Source organism: Berkeleyomyces rouxiae (genome assembly GCF_048999995.1).
Source record: "Berkeleyomyces rouxiae strain 22BRR77 chromosome Unknown BrBRR77_ptg000004l, whole genome shotgun sequence".
Classification (NCBI taxonomy): Eukaryota; Fungi; Ascomycota; class Sordariomycetes; order Microascales; family Ceratocystidaceae; genus Berkeleyomyces; species Berkeleyomyces rouxiae.
Genome location: NW_027396494.1, coordinates 200710 through 223227, shown reverse-complemented (window position 1 = coordinate 223227; position 22518 = coordinate 200710). Strand labels below are relative to the sequence as shown.

At 53.3% G+C, this 22518-nt stretch overlaps 12 protein-coding genes across 12 annotated transcripts; 4 read left to right on the top strand and 8 right to left on the bottom strand.

Annotated features, from left to right (window-relative positions):
* Positions 1-257: 257 nt before the first annotated feature.
* On the bottom strand, positions 258-720 carry BROUX77_004256 (uncharacterized protein; the record flags this gene model as incomplete). The annotated part of the gene is made up of 3 exons (XM_073748998.1): positions 258-345; positions 421-507; positions 578-720. The coding sequence occupies 3 exons, from the start codon at positions 718-720 to the stop codon at positions 258-260; spliced, it is 318 nt and encodes a 105-aa protein (XP_073604713.1).
* A 585-nt stretch (positions 721-1305) lies between these two features.
* On the bottom strand, positions 1306-2845 carry BROUX77_004255 (uncharacterized protein; the record flags this gene model as incomplete). The annotated part of the gene is made up of 4 exons (XM_073748997.1): positions 1306-1821; positions 1891-2635; positions 2689-2765; positions 2822-2845. The coding sequence occupies 4 exons, from the start codon at positions 2843-2845 to the stop codon at positions 1306-1308; spliced, it is 1362 nt and encodes a 453-aa protein (XP_073604712.1).
* Positions 2846-3599: 754 nt separating this feature from the next.
* On the bottom strand, positions 3600-4553 carry BROUX77_004254 (uncharacterized protein; the record flags this gene model as incomplete). The annotated part of the gene is made up of 2 exons (XM_073748996.1): positions 3600-4427; positions 4488-4553. 2 exons carry the CDS (start codon positions 4551-4553, stop codon positions 3600-3602), a joined length of 894 nt encoding a protein of 297 aa, XP_073604711.1.
* Positions 4554-6232: 1679 nt separating this feature from the next.
* BROUX77_004253 (uncharacterized protein) lies at positions 6233-7712 on the bottom strand (the record flags this gene model as incomplete). Its single annotated transcript, XM_073748995.1, has 2 exons — positions 6233-7148; positions 7234-7712. The coding sequence occupies 2 exons, from the start codon at positions 7710-7712 to the stop codon at positions 6233-6235; spliced, it is 1395 nt and encodes a 464-aa protein (XP_073604710.1).
* Positions 7713-8130: 418 nt separating this feature from the next.
* Positions 8131-8916, bottom strand: BROUX77_004252 (uncharacterized protein; the record flags this gene model as incomplete). Its single annotated transcript, XM_073748994.1, has 2 exons — positions 8131-8543; positions 8640-8916. The coding sequence occupies 2 exons, from the start codon at positions 8914-8916 to the stop codon at positions 8131-8133; spliced, it is 690 nt and encodes a 229-aa protein (XP_073604709.1).
* Positions 8917-9649: 733 nt separating this feature from the next.
* On the top strand, positions 9650-10411 carry BROUX77_004251 (uncharacterized protein; the record flags this gene model as incomplete). The annotated part of the gene is made up of 1 exon (XM_073748993.1): positions 9650-10411. The coding sequence occupies one exon, from the start codon at positions 9650-9652 to the stop codon at positions 10409-10411; it is 762 nt and encodes a 253-aa protein (XP_073604708.1).
* Positions 10412-11463: 1052 nt separating this feature from the next.
* Positions 11464-14949, top strand: BROUX77_004250 (uncharacterized protein; the record flags this gene model as incomplete). The annotated part of the gene is made up of 4 exons (XM_073748992.1): positions 11464-12259; positions 12320-12570; positions 12643-12705; positions 12766-14949. The coding sequence occupies 4 exons, from the start codon at positions 11464-11466 to the stop codon at positions 14947-14949; spliced, it is 3294 nt and encodes a 1097-aa protein (XP_073604707.1).
* Positions 14950-15287: 338 nt separating this feature from the next.
* BROUX77_004249 (uncharacterized protein) lies at positions 15288-17917 on the bottom strand (the record flags this gene model as incomplete). Its single annotated transcript, XM_073748991.1, has 4 exons — positions 15288-16145; positions 16207-16671; positions 16744-17576; positions 17710-17917. The coding sequence occupies 4 exons, from the start codon at positions 17915-17917 to the stop codon at positions 15288-15290; spliced, it is 2364 nt and encodes a 787-aa protein (XP_073604706.1).
* A 476-nt stretch (positions 17918-18393) lies between these two features.
* BROUX77_004248 (uncharacterized protein) lies at positions 18394-19310 on the top strand (the record flags this gene model as incomplete). The annotated part of the gene is made up of 3 exons (XM_073748990.1): positions 18394-18462; positions 18529-18968; positions 19037-19310. The coding sequence occupies 3 exons, from the start codon at positions 18394-18396 to the stop codon at positions 19308-19310; spliced, it is 783 nt and encodes a 260-aa protein (XP_073604705.1).
* A 159-nt stretch (positions 19311-19469) lies between these two features.
* On the bottom strand, positions 19470-19934 carry BROUX77_004247 (uncharacterized protein; the record flags this gene model as incomplete). The annotated part of the gene is made up of 3 exons (XM_073748988.1): positions 19470-19525; positions 19581-19707; positions 19779-19934. The coding sequence occupies 3 exons, from the start codon at positions 19932-19934 to the stop codon at positions 19470-19472; spliced, it is 339 nt and encodes a 112-aa protein (XP_073604704.1).
* Positions 19935-20438: 504 nt separating this feature from the next.
* Positions 20439-20859, top strand: BROUX77_004246 (uncharacterized protein; the record flags this gene model as incomplete). Its single annotated transcript, XM_073748987.1, has 3 exons — positions 20439-20441; positions 20521-20662; positions 20798-20859. The coding sequence occupies 3 exons, from the start codon at positions 20439-20441 to the stop codon at positions 20857-20859; spliced, it is 207 nt and encodes a 68-aa protein (XP_073604703.1).
* A 526-nt stretch (positions 20860-21385) lies between these two features.
* BROUX77_004245 (uncharacterized protein) lies at positions 21386-22347 on the bottom strand (the record flags this gene model as incomplete). The annotated part of the gene is made up of 2 exons (XM_073748986.1): positions 21386-22218; positions 22305-22347. 2 exons carry the CDS (start codon positions 22345-22347, stop codon positions 21386-21388), a joined length of 876 nt encoding a protein of 291 aa, XP_073604702.1.
* Positions 22348-22518: the final 171 nt, after the last annotated feature.

Here is a 22518-nt window from a genome sequence, read left to right as displayed (position 1 = left end):
GGCGATCTCGAAAGACAGCTCTAAATGGAGCAGAGGCAACACGAGCGTCCACGAGAATCTTGGCCTTGAGAATGAGTTGAAAGCAATCAACAATCCCTCCAAAACAACCAAAAGTAAAACAAATCCGTGTCAAAAACAAAGCAAGCGAGGCCTGTGTCGAGTCAGGCTACCAGCGAGAAACAAAATAACCAAGGACGGAGAGAGGGTGCTTCGAAGACGGCACGCCTCCAAAGACCGATAGTAGCAAAGAAAAGAATTTACGCCGACTTCTTGGGTGCAAACATGTCATCGCCCTCAGCCAACTTGCGCGCCGACGTCGCAGCAAACAGCGAGCGGGGCTTGATTCTATACGCGGCGATTCATAGAGGCATTAGATCCTGCATGTCAAATGAGATTGAGACGGAGGCGGAGAGTGCGTACCTGGAGGCCTGCTTGGTGCGCAGAGCATTCAGCTTCTGTGTGCAGGGGCTCATGACGTTGTCGGAAGGTGAGACGAATTTCTGGGACCTGCACGACGGCGGGTTAGCACTGGGCTCTCTCTTTGGGGCCAATCTATGCCAGCTGGCTGGAGACGTACTCTTCAGCCTGCATCTTGTCCTGCAGCATCTGGCGGTGATACTCCATGCTCTTGATGCCGGTCTTGGTGGTCGAAGTGGCGTCGACGAGGGAGCCTGCCACGTTGGGGCGGGGGGCCGTTTGGTCGGAGAGAATAGCCGACATTGCGAGGATGGGATGGCAGATGGATGATTGGGATCGTAGAGTAGTGGGTAGTGCAGCAAAAGCAAATATGAGCGTCGGTAGCAAGGGTGGTCGTTGAGAAGAGCAGCTGTTGGTGTCTAACGGTGTTAATACAAGTTTTGAAGGGAGGTTTGCTAGAAGTGAAGAAAGAGTGTTTCGCAGGGTAGAAGAACGAACCAGTTTTTCTTTGTATCTGCAGATAGGCGTGTCCGTCTGTGTCATACACAAAGAAACAGTCAGGAATGTTTATGCAGCACCACTTCATGCTAAGAAGCCCGCCGCCAGGGAAAATATGAGGCGCTTGGGGCGGCGTATCAGAGCAGGGCGGACGGGTAGTTGCCATGGCGACGGCGGGGTTTCTGGCATCTCACGGGCGTAGACCCCTGTCACATCCATGATCAGATCTTAACCCTAATCCTAGACACGAACGTCACAGAGTAATTCAACTTCAGATTACACCGTAGCTGTAGGCAAGTCTTTCCCGGTAGCCTCTCACCGATTCTCAAGGGCCAAAGCTTGACTCGACCCTCCCCTCACTGTAGATAAACACCCCATTGGCAGCCTCTCTTACAGCTTGCTCCCGTGTCGGTTAATCTTTGTCCCGGGTTCAAGCCGTTCGATCTTCCACGTCTTCAGCAGCTCCTCCGTCTTTGCCTTCTGCCGCAGAATCGTCTCGGCCACAGCAGCGCCGCGCTTAGCTTCGTTGCGGCCCATCTGCTGCAGATGCACCTCATCGGGGCCATCAGCAATGCGAAGTGTACGGATGCCGGCCCAGCTGGCTGCCAGTGGGGTGTCTTGGCATACGCCAGCTGCGCCAAAGGACTGCACGGCACGGTCGATGACATCCAGGGCCATCTTAGGCGTCAGGATCTTGGCCTCGGCAATCTCCTTGAGCGCCTTCTTAGGACCGAGCTCATCCATTTGTGCCGCAGCGTTGAGTACCACAAGCCGTGCTGCGTCAATTTCGAGCCTCGATCGAGCAACCCACTCGAGCACTACGCCGTGCTCCCTGAGTAGTTTACCAAAGGGCGTCTTCTTGGTGTCATTAATGCGCATAAGCATCCAGTCGAGTGCTTGTTCAGCCTGTATGTAGTCTCTGAGGTTAGTAAACCGGCATTTTTACACCTGCTCCGTCCCCCACAGCCAACTTACTGCTCCGATGCTGCGCATCGTATGGTGGATGCGACCCGGTCCCAGCCGGCCCTGAATGATTTCAAAGCCGCGACCCTCTCCTAGCACGAGATTGGCTGCTGGAACGCGGACATTTTTGAACGTAATGTGGCCATGTCCATGAGGAGCATCATCGTAGCCATAGACCGAGAGCATACGGTTGATGGTAATGCCGGGGGTGCTTGCCGGAACCAGAATCACTGACTGCTGCTTGTATGGACTGGGGTTTTTCTCATCGGTTTTGCCCATGACAATATAGAGTTCACAGTGCGGGCTGCCGGCACCGCTAGACCACCACTTTTGTCCGTTCAGCACGAATTCATCACCGTCGCGCCTGATATCCAGCTGGATATTTGTCGCGTCCGACGATGCCACAGCCGGCTCTGTCATCAGGAACGCCGACCGGATCTTGCCATCCAACAGCGGCTCTAGCCAGCGCGCCTTTTGCTCAGCGTTACCGTACTTGGCCAGAACTTCCATGTTGCCGGTGTCGGGCGCTGAGCAATTAACCGCCTCGGATGCAACTTGCGATCGCCCCAGCCACTCGGCCATTAACCCGTACTCGAGGTTAGTAAAGCCAGCGCCTTGGCTGTACGAGCCTGCCGGCAAGAATAGGTTCCATAGCCCCAACTTGCGTGCTTTTGTCTTGAGCTCCTCGATAATGGCTGGCTGCGATTCCCAACGGGCATCACCAACGCCGGTCTGCGTGTTGGCAACTGGGTCGGCCCTGGAGCATTGGTGTTAGTGAATATTTGGCATAGCGGTGAAAGGGTTACTTACGGGATGCATTCTTCAACAACGAACTTGGCCACGAGATCAAGCGTTGTTTTTGCGCGGTCGCTGACCTTGTGGCGAACCTAGAGTAGAACATGTTACAAAAGCCCTGATGTGAAGAGGAAGGATATCGACATACAAGCGCTGGGATTCTTTCTGACATGGTGAAAGCTGCCTTCTGCAATGAGGGATAACAAAAGCAACGCTAATTGCTTGGAGGCGAAAGTGTGTGGGATGTGAGGCAAAATAAAGACAACAAACCCTGATATTTTGAGGATTATTCGCGTGTGTTGCTTGCTCTCTTTAATATTTCCTTCCATTCAGCGACTCCAACAAAACATGGGGGCCAAGCCAACCTCCAACTCGCTCCGGCTTACGTTTTTGGCGATGAACCGAGGCATCGGAACGCCAAAAAAAAGAAAAGAAAAAAAAAAAAGAAAAAACATCGCCTCGCCTGCTAAGTCAAAAGGTTAGGGTCTTGCCGTGGATCGAACACGGGACCTCTCGCAAGCTTTGCTGTAGAGTGAACCCTAAGCGAGAATCATACCACTAGACCACAAGACCGTGGGTTATCGTTGTAACGAAGCCTTCAATTTAGGGATTTTGGAGCAAAAAACAAGACTGTTAGGGTTACTCGACCAGTGAGCCCCGGCCTGGCACACAGCTTTAACATGGACAAACAAAAATATATCTGGACGCTGCGCGCCTCCGCGTTCTCAAGCGTTAATTGTTTTTGTTCAGACGTAGACCTGCTCATTTTATTGTTTTACTCTTCTCACAGACCGAACGGACAAATTGATCACCGGGAGTTTCTTGGACAATACACGAGGATATGTCAATGGTAGTTATTTAAGATTGGCCTTTGTCAAGTTTTGATAGTGATAACTACTATGTCATAAGTCGTGATGGCTACTGTATTAAGAGAGGAACGCATCGTTACGTTTGATGATTTCACCCACAAGCTCCTTTCCAGGGAAGTCCATGACAACAATTCCAGTACGACCAATATTGCCACTATTCAAGTATCCACCAAGACGATCGTTCAAGCCCTCACCAGGTTCCTTACCAGCAGCAGCAACGATAGAAGTAAAACCAAGGTTCACACCGGTATGGGTGATATGGAGCTTGTTCTCTCTTTCCACGTTAGCCGCTGCTAAGCCTGACTGGACCGTATCCCACTTAGAGGCCAAGCCGGAATCTCCAAGAGTAAGCTTTGAAGTTGACACAACCACCGCATTTGATTTCCAGGGAATACCATATGTGTCAGGGGTCTTGACTTTGAAATCCTCCAGAAGCAGAATTTTGCCGCGAAGGCTTCCAAGCGTGGGGGCCGCCAAGACAGTGCCTGAATCGGTCGTGTAGAGATGAGACTTGGCTCTCTCAGCTCGGATACCACTAGCCTTCCAGTCTCGAAACATGGGCCTTTCCAACCGCTTCTTAGAACCAGTTCTCAGGGACTCCTTGTGAATGCGTATTATTAAGGCTTCAGTAGGGTACTCATCGAGAAAGTTGCACATAAATCCGATGACATCTTGCAGACTGAACTCGGTATTGACGCCAGCGTGGTAGACCTCAACCATCTCGTCGTTCAGACGAAGGTTGAAATCAAGGTATCTGATTCCAGACTTTAGTTGTTCTTCTAGGTAGGTATTCTGGCACTGAAATGGCGATCTTCTGATAACCTTCGTCATGGTGTTGTGGGTGCCGGGGATAGAGAGCGATGACACTAGAACGTTGTCCGAGATCTTTGACATTCAATTGATGTTGGCGTTATCGGTAAGATCAAAGCTGTACTTGGAGCAAACGCCCTTGAAACATTCAGCCTGGATAATGGTGGCCGAGGCCAGGGTCACGAGAAGAGAGAAACGCATAGTGAAGGAGCTGGAGGCAGCACGAACGAAGACAGAAGTAAAGATGAAGAAATTAGCTGTGGATAAAAGACAAGAGAAGAGATGACTCAAGCTGATGAGATGGAAATGAAGAAAAGTCCAAAACCCAACAGATGGTGATGTGCTAACGTATTAATACACAATCGAATGTCTTCGTTCTCGCTAGTTATTCTATCTTGATTAACTCGGTTCGGAGCAGACGATATGTTTTTGGCCCCCATCTTCATCCCATCACCAGTTCAAAAGAGCATCCTTTTTTCCACCGATATGCGAAGCTTGTATAGACAGATGAAGATTCTGTACATGTGTGTATAGTACAAAGAATCAATCTTGCAGAACAACCAACTCGTCCTGGTCACCCCCTGTCATGGGGATAGGCCGGACTCATAACCTCTTTCGTCCTTTTTTCCTCTTTTGCTCATGAATTATGAAAGAAAGAGTCTTAATATATTTGCTTTCCTATTCATTCTACCTAAAATAGTCTGAATCGCGATCGTGAGCAGATAGTCAAGTCATCTTCGTGCTCCGTGAGGCAAGATATCCATGAAGTTACACAGACTGGCCCTAAGCGCGCAAACACCATCCTTTTCGGGCCCCCAGTATTTGGGGGCGCTTTTTGTTCCTAGCAATAGGATAAGATCCTGTCAAAATCAGGGGCATGTTGAGATTTTGCATGGAAATTAAGTATATTCAAGAAAGAGTTCTATGTAGCAGGGCACGGGTTCATGTGTGTCTAGGGGGAGCAGGTGGGGTATGTAGTCACGTGATGTGGCTGAGCCGTGGCTGGCTTTGTGGCTGGGACTTGATATCACAACAGGGCACAATATCCTGACTAAGCATTACAGGAAAACTCCTTCCGCCTAATAACCCATGCAAGAGAGGGGTAAGAGCGGAAGACGGTGTAAATCTTAGATCTGTACATACTTGGAATAAATATACGATTCACACAGATCCATGCCAAGGTAGGGATACTCATGTATCTACCTACGGGCCTGTAGGTAACGATATGTAGCTAGTATACATATCCGAACAGATATTTGGCTTGAATTCAGCATATCCATACCAGGTCAATAGTTTCTAATGGCATGAATACAACAAGCAAAATCTGTGAAAAGGGTGTACATCACCTGACCGGACAAACGATGGACATACCCCGGGGCGTTCAGGAGGAAACGGACAGCCACCGATGAGTCAGCCAACGCCACACCGACCCACAAATCACCAGCCACAGCCAGGAGGAGGATAAAACGGCCAGCGAGGCCGAAGATGGGAGAACGGAGAGAGAGGAGAGGGGGGGTAACCATTCAGAGTCTACTTTGGGAGAGAGAAAGAGATTTATTTATCGACCCCCATATTTATAACTGATAATTGCTTGGAACTTATCACACCCTACCCGCTTTCCACAAAATCAAAGAGACGCTGAAATATCTGACAGCATGATCTCATGTTTAGCCAGCCATGGAGGTTAAAGGTTGTCCGGATTAACCCAAATGCGACGTCTAGGAGTAGTACCAAGTGAACCGATTTCTGTATTCTTTCCCTATCACTACATATTTCGATTTCAAAGTCACATCATGATGCTGCCAATTACAATGCGTCTTTCAGCAGCAAATCTTACAATTCCATAGCCTCTTGTGCATTTGAGAGCAGGGTACTCGCCTTTACGTCCGGTAGTCACCATTGATTGTGATGTATTCGTGGCTGTAGTCGCACGTCCAGTACGTCGCCTTTGCAGAGCCAGTGCCCAGGCGGACGCGGATCTCTAAGTCCTCAGCCTCTAGAATCTCAGCAGCGCGCTTCTCATCAACCGTCTCAGGCTCACCGTCGACAAGCAACTTGAGCTCAGCCGAGCCATCAGTCGGCACAAACGACACACTCGTGTTTTCAGGCACAATGGCCTCGACAGGAGTCTCTGGGTCGCCTGGCTCGCTGACTAGTGCGTAGCCCGTGGCACAGAGAATACGACCCCAGTTAGCATCCTTGCCGTACAACGCCGTCTTGACGAGAGGCGAGCGCGCAATGGCGCTAGCAACAGTCCGCGCGGCAGCCTCACTGGCAGCATCTACGACGTTGATAGTCACGAATTTGGTAGCGCCCTCACCATCGCGCACAATCAGCTGGGCAAGCTCAGCCGAGAAGGCGACAACCACGTCACGCAGGGCCAGATAGTCGGCCGACGTAGTCGAGGAGACAGTGGGACCGCCAGCGGCACCGTTAGCGAGGAAAGCCACGGTGTCGTTGGTCGATGTGTCGCCATCAATGGTAATGCTATTGAATGACCGGTCGGCAGCATATCGGAGCAACGGCTTAATGAGCTCGGGCGCCACAGGGGCGTCAGTGGCCATGACACCTAGCATGGTTGCCATGTTGGGATGGATCATGCCTGCACCCTTGGTCATGCCGGCCAGGCTGTACTGAATACCAGGCGCTGATGGCAGCGTAAAGGACTTGGAGATCAACTTGGGGAAGGTGTCTGTGGTGCAGATGGCGCGGGCAGCGGCAAGCCAGTGCTCGTGATCGGCACCGAGCTTGCTGTGGGCGGCTGGCACGTTGCTGACAATCTTGGTGATTGGAAGTCTTTGGCGCGGAGATGTAGGGCAGGTTAGTCTTTTGTTGAGAACGAGAGCTGGACGGAGTTTTTGAAATTCTATGTGCTACTCACCTCTGGCCAATTACTCCTGTGCTCATGACTAGTGTGCCTTCAGCGCCTCCCGCGGCCGCATCCGCCGCCTGACTCATCAGCCGGGCATCCTCCAGGCCCCCCTTGCCGGTCACTGCATTGGCGCAGCCCGAGTTAATCAACACGCTGTGAATGCCTGTGTTGCTCTTCTTGGCTAACAGGTCACGACTGAAGGTGACAGGTGCAGCCTGGAACTTGTTCTTGGTGAACACGGCAGCAGCAGCACAAGGCGAAGTTGACGAGATCAGCGCCAAGTCGGGCTTGGTGGTGTTTTTGGGCTTCACGCCGACAATGATGCCGGAAGCCAGAAAGCCCTTGGGATATGTGCCGCTAGTGGGCACGTACTTTTTCTTGGCGGCCGGGATGGCGTTGCCGACCGGCGCCGAGTAGCAGCGAACGGACTGACGCCAGGCGGCGGTGGCGGTCGAAGGGAACCGGGCGGAGCACACGGCGGATATCATTTTGGCCGATGGAGGGCAGAATGAGAAGACGAACAAGAGTGTGTGACCTGAAGTCTGAAGTCTGTGAACTCGAACTCAGAGAGCTTCACAGCTTCTGGTAGAAATGTGGGGCTGAACGGTCATTGGCCAATAGAGGACAGGAACAATGACGCGTTATCTTATCAGCGGAAGACGGCGGCCGGCCGGAGAAGAGAACTGAGTCACGGCAAGGGCGGAAGAGTGACATTTGGCCGTATCAAACCTTGGTTGCCTGGAGGTGGGTGGTGGTGTAGAGACGACGAAGAGTAGAAGCTGCCCAGAGGACGATAGCAAGGGCTCTCTGGGGTTATAGACCCGTTTATCAGACACAGTAGGCTTCACAAAGACACGCTCGTTTTCCATTATATACACCATCTATATCTCGTCCTCTATATTTGCATCATGCACTTAGCGTGCCCTTTGTGCTCGGAATCTCGTCCTCCTTGCCCTTGATGCGCGTGATGGCGGTACGGATAGCCACGGCCAAAGCTTTGAAGGCGCTCTCGGCACGGTGATGGTCGTTTTCGCCGTGCAGGCAGTGCACGTGCAACGTGATGCGGGCGCCCTGGGCGAAGCTCTGCATGCAGTGGGGGATCATCTCGCACGACAGGTTGCCAATCATCTCGCGCTTAAGGCCCAGATCGATGACGCTGTGCGGCCGGTTCGAGATGTCGACGACAGCGCGCGAAAGCGCCTCATCAAGTGGGCAGTATGCTGAGCCGAAGCGCGCGATGCCGGCGGCCGAGCCGAGAGCCTGGTGGAAGGCGTAGCCGAGCGCGATGCAAACATCCTCGGCCGTGTGATGGTCATCAACTAGCAGGGGGTTAGCGAGACTGGCTGACTTGGACGGCTGAAAGAGTTGACCTTGGCCGGGACAAAGCTCGGATAGCACAATATGCTACGACGTACTGTGTAGATCGCCTTTGCAGGCGAGGACCATGCTCCAGCCAGCGTGCTTACTGAGCGCATGCAGCATGTGATCGAGGAAGCCGATGCCGGTGTTGATGCTGATGGTCTGCGACTTGCTGCTCTGGGCTGCATGGCTCTGCTTGCTAGCGTCAAGCAGCCGGGAATCGGTGTTGGGCGGAAAGTCGCCGCCGTCGAGGTTGAGGGCCAACTGGATGCTGGTCTCGTTGGTGTCGCGGGAGAGGGCGGCCCAGCGGGGCGCCGGAGCGGAGGAAGCCATGGCGAGGTGGACTTTCGGGGGTAGCGGCGGGCAAGCGGGGGTTCCTGGCGGACAGTTATGGTCGGGGCGAATAAGAGAAAAAGCGATATCACAGCGTCGCAGCGTCGCAGAGTCACGGCTTCGTAGCGTCACAGCGGGACGTCGGCGGCCAAGCGGCGAATCAGAGCGCTGCCGATCATAAGCTGGCAAAAAAGCCTTTTCGGCGCTTTTTTGTGGGTCTTGTATCTGTGCAGCTAGAATAAGCGGTGTCGGTACTTGCCAGCCCAGAATCCTTGTGCGATATGAGACGAACGGCGTCTACCGCGGCTGCCCGTCTCTCCACGCCCTTTGAGTGAGTCCATGCATCCTTCGACCTTGAAAATCCGGCCGATGCTCCCTTGGACCGGTTTCAAAATTAGTAAGCCGAGCCACCTTCGCTGCCATTGGTTGGTCTCTGGAGCTCCACACCCTCCTCTCCTCTGTGACCGGGCAGGTCGACGGAAACTGAGATAATAGACGTGCAATTGAGACTCCCTTTCAAAAGACAAACGAGCAACAAGCTGCATCCTGTCGAATTCAAGGCGTGTTCCCGTGTTAACCGTGAACTTTATAAGCCGCCAGTCGCTGACTCTCACACAATAAAAGGCTAAATACAAGGCTTACATGTTTGCCCAGGAGCCTCACCTTCCTCATCTTTACTTGAGTTTCAATTCCTTGCTCAACACTTCTTACCTCACATCTATCTACCAATAAAATGCATCTTCTGGCCTGCCATGCGGAACACCGCCCTGAAGTCCTGCACTCGTTTATCCTACAAAACCCTCTCGGAATCCTAACAACATCAATCCGATCTAACACGCACCCTTTGATTCAATCCAGCCACGTCCCCTGGGTCCTTGACTCGGAAAGAGGCCGACTCCGTGGCCATATTGCTCGTCAAAACCCGCAGTCCAAGGCCATCATTGAAAGTCTTGCCAATGCCGCTGCTACGGATGTCCTGGCGGATGATGTCCTTGTGCTGTTCAACGGATCTGTCCACCACTACGTCACCCCCAAGTTTTACAAGAAAACAAAGCCTGAGACAGCTAAAGTAGTGCCAACATGGGATTATGAGGCGGTCGAGGCATATGGTAAGGCTTACATTTACCATGATACAAAGACACCCGAGTTCAAGAGCTTTCTTTCGGCTCAGATGGACGACTTATCCAACTACTGCGAAACGGTCATCATGGGCTACGGCCAAGGAGACAATCTTGGGCCCTGGAAGGTATCCGATGCTCCTGAGCGATACATTGACTTGATGATGAAGAATGTTATCGGCATTGAGATTGAAATCACATCGATTGCTGGGCGTTTTAAGTGGAGTCAAGAGAAGATGAAGGGCGATCGAGACGGTGTTATTGAAGGCTTTGCAGGCCTGCCAAGCCCATTTGCCGCTGAGCTAGAGAAGAAAGCTACGGCTCGTGCTGAGATTTATGACGCCGACAAGGCCAAGAAGCAACAGAAAGATGAATAGAAGAGGCCATATTCAAGTAGCCCATGATTGATGAACTCCAAAAATGATCAATTTCAGTATGCTAAGCAGGAAATAACCCTAAAACGACCGTGGACTCACAGACTTTGACGGCAGTGCAATCTCGGGGCCATGTTGTATCGTGGATATGGGACTACACCAGTGACGCTCAAAATTGAAAACAGTGTACAACATTGTAGCTAAAGTCGTCAGATCCCAACAGCCAGCACCCAGCAGCCATAGGTATAGTTTCGCGTTGCTAGTTTATCTTTGACGTCTGTTTGATTTCGTGGTCAAGCGCTAGTTATCGGAGTTCGGGTTAAGCCAAGTGAAGCAAGTCTAGGACAATTTCTGGGATAGAAAGAATAAAAATGTCTCCTCCACAACGACTAGTAGTTCCATGTAGTTACTACATATGGACAGCCCCACTTCAACCATTAGAGCAAGCATGCTGATAAGGAAGCTGCAATCGGACAAGCTTGACGCAAGCTACCGGCCAATTTCAGTTGCTTCGGATCTTGGATGTAGGAAGCTACGATGCCTGCCTGTTGTGGAAATGTGGAAATAACGGCATGCCCAGTCGGAACGGAAAACACTAAAAGTGGGTCTTGTACCCGGCTACAGAGGAAAAAAAGTGGCGACTTGGGTTGCAAAGCCGGTTCCGAAGTCAAAGCTAGACGAGGCTTTTTCAAATTTTTCAAGTGTGTGTTTATTGTGTGCTTCGATTATTCTTGTCTTTTAGACTACTTTGGTTCTGTGCAGCCGCATAAATTTTTGATTTATATTAGCTACATACATAGTAACTCTCGGGGATCTCCCAACTTTTTGTCCTTTCGCATACCTGCATTTCCTCTGTCGCGTTCCTTCCTTGTTGTCTCCCTGTGACAGCCTTGCGCCGCAGCCTCGCCCTTCATCGCGCCACAAAGCTGTCTACCGCTTGTCTCTTGCTGCTTCTGGCATTCCCACAAACCAACCCACTGCTTTTGTTTCCCGCCGAATACTCCAAATCCCTGCGACGAATAGGCCCGATCTGATAAGCGCCGCCATCATCGACCATGGCCACGGCTGTCCCCATTCAGATTGTCGGCGCTATCGCCGCCGACGGCGCAGCCATAGCATCTGCCAATGTCCCCCAGCCAGACACGCCGGCCGCTCCGACATCAGCCCACCGGATGACAAAACACCGAATGTCTCGTACGGCGACAACCCTCCTGCCGATCCGGCGCGTGTCGTACATAAAATGGCAGCGCTTCCTTGTTTTGATGCTGCGGGACTTTGCGCCCGAGGAGACATTTGATAACATGGCGGGTGACCTGTGGAGAGACCACTACATTGCGCCCGATCCGCTGGCCGTTTTGATGTTGACGCCGCGGCTGACCGGTTGGGTGATTCGCCCGCGCATGCTCATGTACATTTACTCGGCGCTCAAGGCCGGCTACGTTGACATCCCGTCTCTCCTTGCCGCCATGCTGCGCTTTACGTCTCTGGGTATCGTGGGAAAGCCGCCCGACTCTGAAAAGACGCGCTGGAAGTGCTCGTACAATACCGACCAAGCCATTTTCCACCGCCTGACCAAATGCATGTCCCAGCCACTTGCTTCGAGCACTGGCCCGACGCCGCGGCCCGAGCTGGCCATCGACACACTCCTCCACATTGTACAACGGCTGGCCGGTTGGATTGAGCTCTTCATCCAGGTATATGCCGTCCTGGCCGGCGACATCATGGGCCAGGTGGTTGACGTCACTACTCGCATGGAGATCGACTCCACCCACGCCGCCTTTGTGTTGTTCTTGCGACGGACATGCGACCACCCCGGAGTCCTCCGGGCTCTGGCCAAGCCATATGCTGCCAGTAAGTTTCCCTCAATGTCCTGCTACCATACGACGTTCTGACTAACGTTGTCTCTTCTAGAATGCCGAAAAGCCATCACGCAAAACCTCCAGCTCTTCATTTCTTCGACTGTGCAGAATCCACAGGTTGTCGACCGACTAAATAACTTCCGGCTCAAAATAGCCGAACTGGACCCCCCCACTTCCATCAATGAAGCCGTAGCCGAAGAGGAAGAGGCTGCAGCTGCCACGCTTGCTCTTGAAACTCTGACGTCAAAGCACATTCCGCCCACGAATTCACGGGCAGCTCTTTATATATATCTAAGTGCTTGTGTGAGTTAAACTTAGCAGTCCGTGGCAAAGAGCGAGAAACCAACGCCTGCTAATGCTTTATTCAATGCGCAGCTTGTAGGACGGCCAATCATTGACGATGCGATTCTATGCAACATCATCCGCAATAGATATCAGGTATGTTGCTGGCAAGGCCTTGGATCTCAAGCCGAATCCATGCTAACTTGGGAATCACAGCACGACATTCAGAACGGTATCGTGGACCTAATCCTCGCCTCGTTTGACGTGCTCGCCAATGCGGCCTTCCAGAACGAGCACAAGAGTACAGCGCAGCTGCTGCGATCCTATCTCACTAACAAGCTGCCACTGCTGATCGTTGCGCTGAGTCCTGGTCTTTATCCAGCCACCACCCCCGAGTTTGTTATTCAAATGGCATTGAACCAGGTCGACCCCAACACTTTCCCTACCTTGGCGGCCATGTTCGATGATACACGCAGCAATAACGAGTTTACCGAAAATATGCGCGACGAGTTTTGCTTTGCTTGCTGTCTGCATGGTCTCATTGCCGAGTCTAGTATTCCAGCGCTTCTCGGCGAGACCTACAGCACACTACCGCCCGGCGGTAAGTATATCAAGGCTACCCTCGTCCAGGAGGCGCTGGCTGATCCCGAACGCGCGATCAAGCTTTTGGACGAACTTGACAAGACCAACGGCAATGTTGGTGCTGTGTGCCAGGCATTAGTCGAGATATTTGGGCACCTGTGTGCCAAACGTGACACGGCCTTGCTCAAAACACTCTGCAGCCAGCTGGCTCGCCAACCGCGCGCGCTCGACGTAATCCAGCTCTTCGAGACACCAGTAACGCTACTCCAACCGCTCTGCAATCTTCTTGACGGCTGGCAGTATGATGAAGACCAAGCCGAGTATCAGCCCGTGTACGAGGAGTTTGGCTCCATTCTGTTACTTGTCATGGCCTTCGCTTACCGCTATAATCTGTCACCACCAGAAATGGGAATTCGCTCGCCTGACTCATTCGTGGCAAAGCTGATACGCGAGGGCCACCTGAGCAAGACCCTAGACGAGCTAACACCGACCGAAGAGGCACACCTGTCTGGCTGGACCCATGGACTGTTTGGTACTGACACCGGCGGCCTGACGGATGAGCTTATGGCGTCATGCCCGCCCCAAGACTTTTATTTGTTGGTAGCCACGCTTTTCAAGAATATGGTTGTAGCTAACAGCGAAGGCACGCTATCTGACGAGGCGCTTAAGGGTGGTATCGAGTATCTAGTGGACACCTTCCTGATGCCATCGCTCGTTCCGGCTGTTTTGTTCCTGGCTGATCAACTGAGTGTTGATCTTGAACAGGAGCAGCTGGCCATGGTCAAGATCCTCCACCTAATTCTGCAGCCCAAGGCAATACATAACGACACGGCGCCGATGCTTGTTGCCGTCATGAATCTAACGGCAAAGCCTTTGGAGCGTGCTTTACGCCGCTACCAGCGCCGTTACCCTACGAGTCAAGCCGTCGATCCACTTCTCGCAGCTATCAAAGATAGCATCCCGCTATCACGTCGTACTGGCGGCGCCGACCACAACGAGCTTGAGGCTTGGTGCGCCACGCCAAGCGGAGGTCTTGCTATCGCTGTGCGCTCCACTATCCACGGGTTTGTTCAATGGAGCTTGAACCCCATGGCTGGTGTCTCACCTACGCTTTATACCCACCGCCAGATCCTAGTCGCTATTCGTCGCATGACAGCCCAGCACGTTATCCGCCTTATCATCGACGAAATCAAATCTTTTACAACCCATAGCCCACCTGCGCAAAGCATTGTCTACGATGTTGCCCTTGCCCTAATCGTGTCTCCCGAAGTTACCAACTATCCGGAGCCCGTGGCCCACCTAGTCGACGAGGCTGGAAATATGCCCATTCCTACTCAGCGCCGCCTAACGTTGCGCGAAGTCCTGAGCATGAAAGCTGCGAGTTTCCACGAAATCCACCGTACGGATCCCGAGAAAGCCGAGATTGTCGTACGTCTTCACCGTTATGTGGAGGAGCAGATGACACCAGTCCCCGTACCGCCCCTAATGGAAGTCGACATGGCGCTGCCGCTTGGTGTTTCTACAGATGCCGAGGCTGCGGCCGCGGCTGCGGTTGCTGCAGGAAACGCTTCCGGCGCTGATGGCACAGTGCAGGCCGCAGTCACCGACGCTGCTGCCAAGCAACTGGCAGCGCAGGTGGCCGCTGTCGATGGGCTTAGTGACAGCATGGATCTTAGTATGGATATGGGCATGGGCGACATGAGCGTGGTAGGTGGCGGCAGTGGTGGAATGGATCTCGGTGGCGACGGCGACCTGTTCGGTGGACTTGGTGGCGGTGACGATTTCACGTGGGAAGGAATCGACATGATGGGTCTGTAAAATGCCTTAGACCTTTCCTGTGGCCTCAGAGCAGAATCAGCCCTGGAACAATGTCTCGCATCGACAGCCACATCTTCTTTTCTTTGTGTACTTTTTTTTTCATTTTCGATAGCCCGGCGTTTTTGCGAAGCTCCGATGACAGACGGAAGCAGGTGGAAGTTTGTGTTCTTTATTGTGTTTTTACGTATACTAGTTAAAATATGAATGAAAGGGGTCTTGATCTACATGGAACAAAGCGCGCGAATCTGGTATCATGATACAGGAAGAAAGAAAAAAAAGAAAGCAATAGCCACATGAGAAAAGCCCCTCTAAAGTCGTCTTTCATCGTCCTTGACAACTCAACCAATCACTCGCGCCGGCACAGCATCGACTGGCGCCGGCTGCATCTCGGATCGAGCAACAAGTGCAACCTCATCCGCCGCAAACGACGTCCACCAGACCAACACACTGTCAGCATGCGCCGCATCACAGCTAAACGACTTGACCATGCGCGAGCCCCGCGAGTGGCCAGGCGGGAATGCCGTAGTTGTGGCGCTAGGTACCGGGGCCGCATCGTCGTGTGCGTGACGGCACTCGATGTGTGAGATGATGAGCAGGTTGGAGCGCGGCGAAAGCGGCGTCTCAAGATCGCGCATGTGGAAGTCAAGCGCCGCCAGGGCCGGCGTGGCGCCCACGCGCTCGTAGATGCGCTGGTGGCGCCCCGCGCCGCCGATACTGCCTGTGTCGCAGTGGGGAGGTAGCCACTGGCCGAGAGCCTCGCGCGTGCCGTCGCCATGGGTGACAAGCATGCCGAGGATGCGCGCGCCGCGCTGGCGTATGTCGAGCGCGCAAATATCCTGCAACGCTGCGGTGCTGGAGTACACGCTGTGCGCACTGCTTTCGGTGTACAGTCCGCTGGCGATAGCAGTGGGCACGCGACATGCGGCAGATGGCGTTGGGACGGGAACTGTGGTGGTGGCGGGCGAGGAGGGTCGAGCGCTTCTGGCGAGGCACACGCCAAGTTCCTTGGGAAGCGCGGGCATGATAGTATCGGGGTTGTCGGGGATGTCGGGTGCATGAAAGAAGATGCCAGTGGCAGGTACATCGCCAGGGCAACTGAGCCCAGCCCAATGCTCAGTGAAAAAATGGTCGTTGGGGAGAATTTGACAATATAGATGCGGGCCAAAGTTGAACTTGCGGTCACGGCTTGTCGTAATCTGTAACAGAGAAGTGAGATTAGCGGGCGTACTAGGGATGGAGTTTGCTCCGAGCACGTACCGATATAACCGGTGAAGACCCAACACTCCCGCTTTCCCGCACATGGAAGGCCGTAAATTTTTCTCCGGCGGCCAGGGCGAAATGTGTGGCAATGCCCTCTTTAGTCCCCAGCGTGACCGTCTCCGTAAGTCGTTGCTTGCCGTATCGCGAGTCGGCGACTGTTGGCATAGGGCCGTGGACCGTCACTCCACACTTGCCCCTGCGGTTGTTGTAGAAAGTCAAGCCAGAGGCATAGCCATCCGAAAACTGCAGCGGGAGATAATGCAAAGTGCGCCAGTTGCGATAGTACGGAATCATGATGGAGAGAGAGCCGGTTTCGAGAGGGCGGAAGGCATGGTAATGGCCGGCGTCAAAGAACAGCTCCCGGTCCCATAACGGGTGAATCACCTTCTGGTGGTTGATGAACTTGTCACCTTCAGATTGTAGGTTGGATGCGCCAAAGGCAACGCGGATGACGGTGAAGGCCTGGGTTTCATGTTAGGGTTGAGGATCGAATCAGCGATCATAGATGACGTCATTGACATGTGACTGACTTACCGACTTCAACATGCACAACTGCTGCAAGTCTGTTCCATGTGCTGCGCCAAACAAGCAGCCTTTTGTCGATCCAAGCCACTGTGACTCAGACCCGTCGGCGTACATGATTTTGAGCCCACGGAGGCCATGCTTACTGACAGCAAAGCAGATCCCACGTGTTGGCACATCCCGCACCGAAATACTGAGGAGTCCTGGCCCGTCCTGGTTAAAGCACAGATCTTTAACGTAGTTGACAAAGAACAAAGTTTCTAATCTGGCCGAGAGTGTATGAAGAGGCCCGTCAAGCCCACCGCGGACAGGTTGCGTAACGGGCCCCACATCCAGGTTATGCCGATCGGCTTCGTGGATTAGAGGGACGGCTTGCACGCGCGTATGCAGCATATGCCACAGTGGTGTGCCATGTAATAGTAGCATGACTCGGTTCTGTAGTTCGGTCGGCAACGTAGTTTCAACGCCGACAAGCAAGCGGCCAAGGCTTGTAGCGCGATTAGCCCAGGCTGAACAGCCGTGCAGCGAGATCAGGTCCTGACTAGGGTATGCAGCTGGCTGGGGGAATAGGGCACGCGTAGATACGGCGAAGCGCAGGAGGCGCTCAAGTTGATCGGGGAACACAGACCGGGAAACCTGCCAGCACTGTCGGTGTGCGAGATAGACACCGCGCTCGGGCAAGCAACGGCCGCAGTCGGAGTGCAGCTCCATGGGGATGGTGTTCTTGAAGATGACGCGCCGGCGAGACCCAAACAGCGTAATTTCGCCGTCGGTGCGGCGGCGGCTAAAGAGGATTGCATCCGAGACCTGGTGGAAAGTGGCAATATCATGGCCATCCCAGTACACTGAGCGGGACGGACAGGGGCAAGGGGCGGGTCAGTTAGCATGCGCATGTGCAGGAAAGCATGTGGGCCCGGCTTCGGACTCTGGCAGCGATAGTGGCAGCGGCACGTCCGGGCTGTCGGTGCGGCTACTCACTCGCAAACAAATCGAACCGGCGCTGATGCATTGTCGGAGACTCCAGCACCAGGCGAAACTTGCCGTGGCGGACCAAATCGCGCTGGCATAGGAAGCAGCTCTGGTCGACCTGTACGCTACGATGCTCGTCGAACGGATCGGAAAAGAGCGATCGGCGGCCCTTGTGTGCACGGCCATAGGCCGTGGTGGTCGTGGTGGTCGCTATCATGGTCGGCGCGGCAGTGAAAAGAGCGTGGGGTTCGTAGTGTTCATTCACGATGAAAGACGAGGTGAGGGCTTATCAGATCAAAGGAGGGGCGTTGTTGTTGACACGTTATAGCGTAGTACCTCGTTGTAGATATCCGGTCGGTTGCGCTAAGGGCGCGGGAGATTGACGACCCCACGGGTGATAAACACCGTGTAACCCCCTAGAAATACAGGCAGTGAGGGGTGCCCCAACAAGAAACGCCTGTCAATACAGGGGATGTCTTGAGCTCACAATAAAATGGAGATCTTTCCCAAGCTCCAGCTCGATAAGCGATAAGTCCCGATAAGATAAGCCTGTGTGGCCAATTCAGGAACATGTGGCCTCCCGGAAGCCCATGCGAAGCTTCTTCTTGCTTCATACGCGTCTCGCATTCTCTTCCACACCATCTCTATCTTGCTGTAAACCATCTCTGCGTCTCCAACCTTGCTCTAGTTACCATGCTCTTCAAACGTTCTATGCTGGCTGCTCTAGCCATGTCCGTTCTCGGCGTCGCGGCCCAGGACTCGGTACGTTGATACTCACATACGATCAGGCTACACCCGCCACTAACACATGTGTCTCTGCTCTCGCAGCCTTCTTCTGAAGTCCCCGTTGATGCGCCCGTTGACGAGCTGCCGCCCCTGCCTGCGAAGATCACCACGTCGTTTCCCAACTCGGACTCCACGCTGGGCCTCAAGTTGGTCAATGGCAACCCGACAGTAGCGCGCATTGAGCTTGAGAACCAGGCAGCTGAACCTGTCCAACTGGCCTTTGTCGGCGGCCGTCTCGCGGCCCCGGCGTCTCCTGATACCGTCATAGTCAACCTGACTACTACCCAGTACGGTCAGCTCGTGGCTGCCGGCGAGACCAAGGCCGTTGAGTATGCTTTTGAGCTCGACATGAACGCGCAGGACGTCCTGCTCAACTTGGTTGCCGTTGTGGCCGATTCACAGGGCCAGGTGTACCAGGTCATGGCGTACAACAGCACGGCGAGCATCGTTGAGCCGCCCGTCAGCCTTCTGGACCCTCAGATGTAAGTGTACTACAAGCGTGTATTTTTTACAGCATTACCATGCTAACCATCGCTCTTCGCCTCCACAGTCTCTTCCTTTACCTTATTATGGCTGGCACCTTTGGTGGCATTGGTTATCTTGTGTACAAGACCTGGGTCGAGCCTATGGTTGCCCCTCCTGCCCCCAAGCGTCCCCAGAAGGCTAAGAAGGCAGTTCCCGTCGTTATTGAGCCTACTTCGGGCGACGAGTCTGGTGCTGCCAATGCTTCCGGCTACGACGAGAGCTGGATTCCTAACCATCACATCACCAAGCCCGTGTCTAAGCGCGTCAAGGGTGGTTCCAAGGCCAAGAAGGGCGAGTAGGAGACCATCGCTTGAGGTGTCTCGGTTAGGGTTACCATGTACAAATAGTGAAGACAATGAACTGAGTCAGTTGGTGATGTACAATATTAATTCTAAGATGTGATTGTGCCTGCATCCCTGTCGACATGACTACGTGAATCTACTGGCTGCCTTCCCCGATCACAGCTTCTTGTTGGCTAGCTCTTTGACCTGTTCTTCAAGCTTTGCGACTTCACCTAAACGCATTTGTTAGCGGGATCCATACATCAGCCAGCACAAAATGTCACCAACCATTACGAGTTGACTTGATGTCATCGTGTTCCAGCTTGGTCCAGCCCAAATATAGCAGCTGGTATGTGAACATGGCTACAAGAAGAACCTTGGCAATGGGCCGGCCAAAGGTCTTGTAAAAGTCGGTCTGGTAGTGTGCAAGGATGATTAGCCAGGTAGTCAACCACAGAATCAGAAGACCGGCCACTCTCAACCTACATGACTCGGAGCCGGCTTCTCAGTCGAGTAGCGCATGGCGTGCCGCAGCGTGGGAGCCGGCGGCAGCGCCCGGAGCACCGCCGTGGAACGGGGCATCCAATAGTCGCGCGACAGCGTGCGGCCAGTGGCGCGGACGGCAGATAGTAGCAGCGGCATTTCAAGTAGCCGGCAGCGGGGGGGAGGAAAATACAGGCGCGATTTCGTCCACAGGATGCGATTGGCGGTTCGGCGCCCGTGGAGGGCTGCATGCTCGCTTTTGGGCGCCACGGACAGAGGCGGCGACAAGTGATTTTCAGCAGGAAATCTCGGGTGTCTGTAGACTTTTAGCCGTCTAGTGTCAGCTACAACAGGAACACCATGGCCTTATGACGAGCGTCCTTGGGAGGGACTAGCCTTCAGGTACTAGCTAGACTTTTATTTTCTTCCCTTTCTTGCTTCTATTTTATTGAAAGTTTGCTATTGTTAGACCCTTCTTTTCACTTTTTGCCATTCATTCATTGATATTGATTCTTGTCTCTCGTTGCCCTGTAAAAAACAACGCAGCTTATATCTCCACCCGCCCATATACGCACACCGCACGCCGGATCACGCTCCTCCTCCTGCCCCGTCGCAACTATACACGCGCTCCCGCCCGAATATCCCATCGCTACACCCACCAAAATGGTGAGTGAAGATCTAGCCCGCACCGGCTGCCCCCCCTTCCACAAACAACCGCCCGTTAACACTGCCTCCGCCCCCTTAGAAATCCGGCCAAACCCTCGAACAACGCCGGCGCAATGCCTTGTTCGCGAAGAAACAGGAGTCTCGCATGGGCAAGAGCGAGTCCGACTTCAACAAGAAAATCCAGGACAAGCCCAAGGCGGCTGTATCGCCCATCGTTCTCGGTAAGCTGTCTTCTTTGCTGCCAACTCAAGTCCAAGTCGCCCCCCTCCCTTCCTTGTAAATGTTTTGGCGTTTCGTCCTGTCCCACGGCCCAAGCCCACTGTCTGCGCAGTTTTTCTAACGCCTACCTTTTACAGCACTTCTCGCCTTCGTCGTTATCGGAGGTCTTGTCTTTGAGCTCATCGCAATGTTCACGTAGACGCCCGCTACACCACACCAGCTACCCCCGGCTTACATAATGAACATGTCCTCGATTATATAAGCAATCCTGCTCGTCACTTCACAACTTGCGACACTGGCGGATCACGGCCGGCCGTCGCTTCCCCGGTCGACGGCGTGCGGAGATTCTTGTTGAGCGACACTTTTGCTCTTTCTTTTCGCCTCTCTCTTTCTCATAATTATATTTTTTGTTTATGTTAGAGCAACACCAATACCACGATTTTTCTTTCTTGCTATCTGATCAATCAAAAACTGGCTTTTAATACTAAGACACCATGAAACAGGGACAGAACCATGTGGACTGGAGATCAGTGGTGTGTGTACCTTAATATAGAATAAGAATAACGTGCGCTAGTCATCCATGTGTTGCTGTAAAACAATATGCGCTATGACAATTGCCAGAATCGTCCCCCACCTAAGCCCATCTTTGTGCTTCTATGGACCACCGGTCCGCCCGCCCGTATCCATACATCCATCCATTCCCGCAGGACTTGGGCTTTGTGCGCCTACATCCCCAGTGCGAAACCCTTGCGTCCCTCAGTCTTCATTCGCATGCCGGCCTCATACTGGCTTTGCAAATCGGATTGCATACGATCAACCTGCTTCTTGCTGGACTTGTCCATGGCACCTCCAGCTGATGCCGCAGCCTCCTTGCCAGCGCCAAGCAGTCGCATGAACTTTTGTTGCCGCTTGGCACCACCGTCTAGCGCACCCACACGCCAGTTGGATTTCGTCTCGTCAGACTTGGTTGTCCCCGGAGTGGCGAAGGCAGCGGGCCGGGGTTGAGATTCGGGCTCCTTGGCCTCTTTGGCCTTCTTGGCCTTCTTTTCCTTCTTGGCTGGTTTCTTCTCTTCTTCCCCTTCCTCGCTGTCTTCCTCTTTTTCGGAAGAAGAATCCTCTTTTGTCGCCGCATCCTCCATCTTCACATCGGAATCAGAATCGGCCTCTTCATCCCCCTGCGTCTTCTCTGTAGTCTTCTTTTCTTCAGCTGCTGCCGCCATACGCTCGTACTTTTCGCGTGCAGCCTTGCTCTCTGCCATCAGCTTGATAGCCTGGGCCTCAAGCTTCTCAGCACGTTTCAACAAGCGCACACGCTTCTTCTCCGTCTTGCGCTCGTTTGGCTGCGACTTTGCTTTGCTTTTTGACTTTCCCTTGCTCTTGCTCTTAGTGTTTCCAGTAGTTTTGCTATCAGCCTTTGAGCTGGCTTTCGCTTTAGCATCGGGCTTAGCCTGGGGGATGTTGGCCTTGACGGCCTTGCTGGCTTCGTGTTTCACTTCGTGTTCGTCCTTGCGAGCGGCGGCGCGCTTGGCACGTTCAGCCTGGCGACGGGCTTTACGCTCTACAGCAAGAGCAGGAAGATTGAAGGTTAGAAATGTATCTATCATTGTATGAGAATGGAGGTGGAGCGAAGCAATGGGAGCTTACCGTCGACAAAAGGCGCAGCATCGGACTTTGTAGAATCAGTCATTTTGTGGCGATGTGATAGGGGTGACGATGGTTAAAAGGGGACCGGTGTCAACCACTTGTGTATTAGATGAAAAATTGACACGAGGACTGGAGCTAGTATGTAAACTGTAGCTTCGCAACGCGCCTCTCTCTACTTTGCGCGGGATTACCCAACGGACAGGAAAAATAGAAA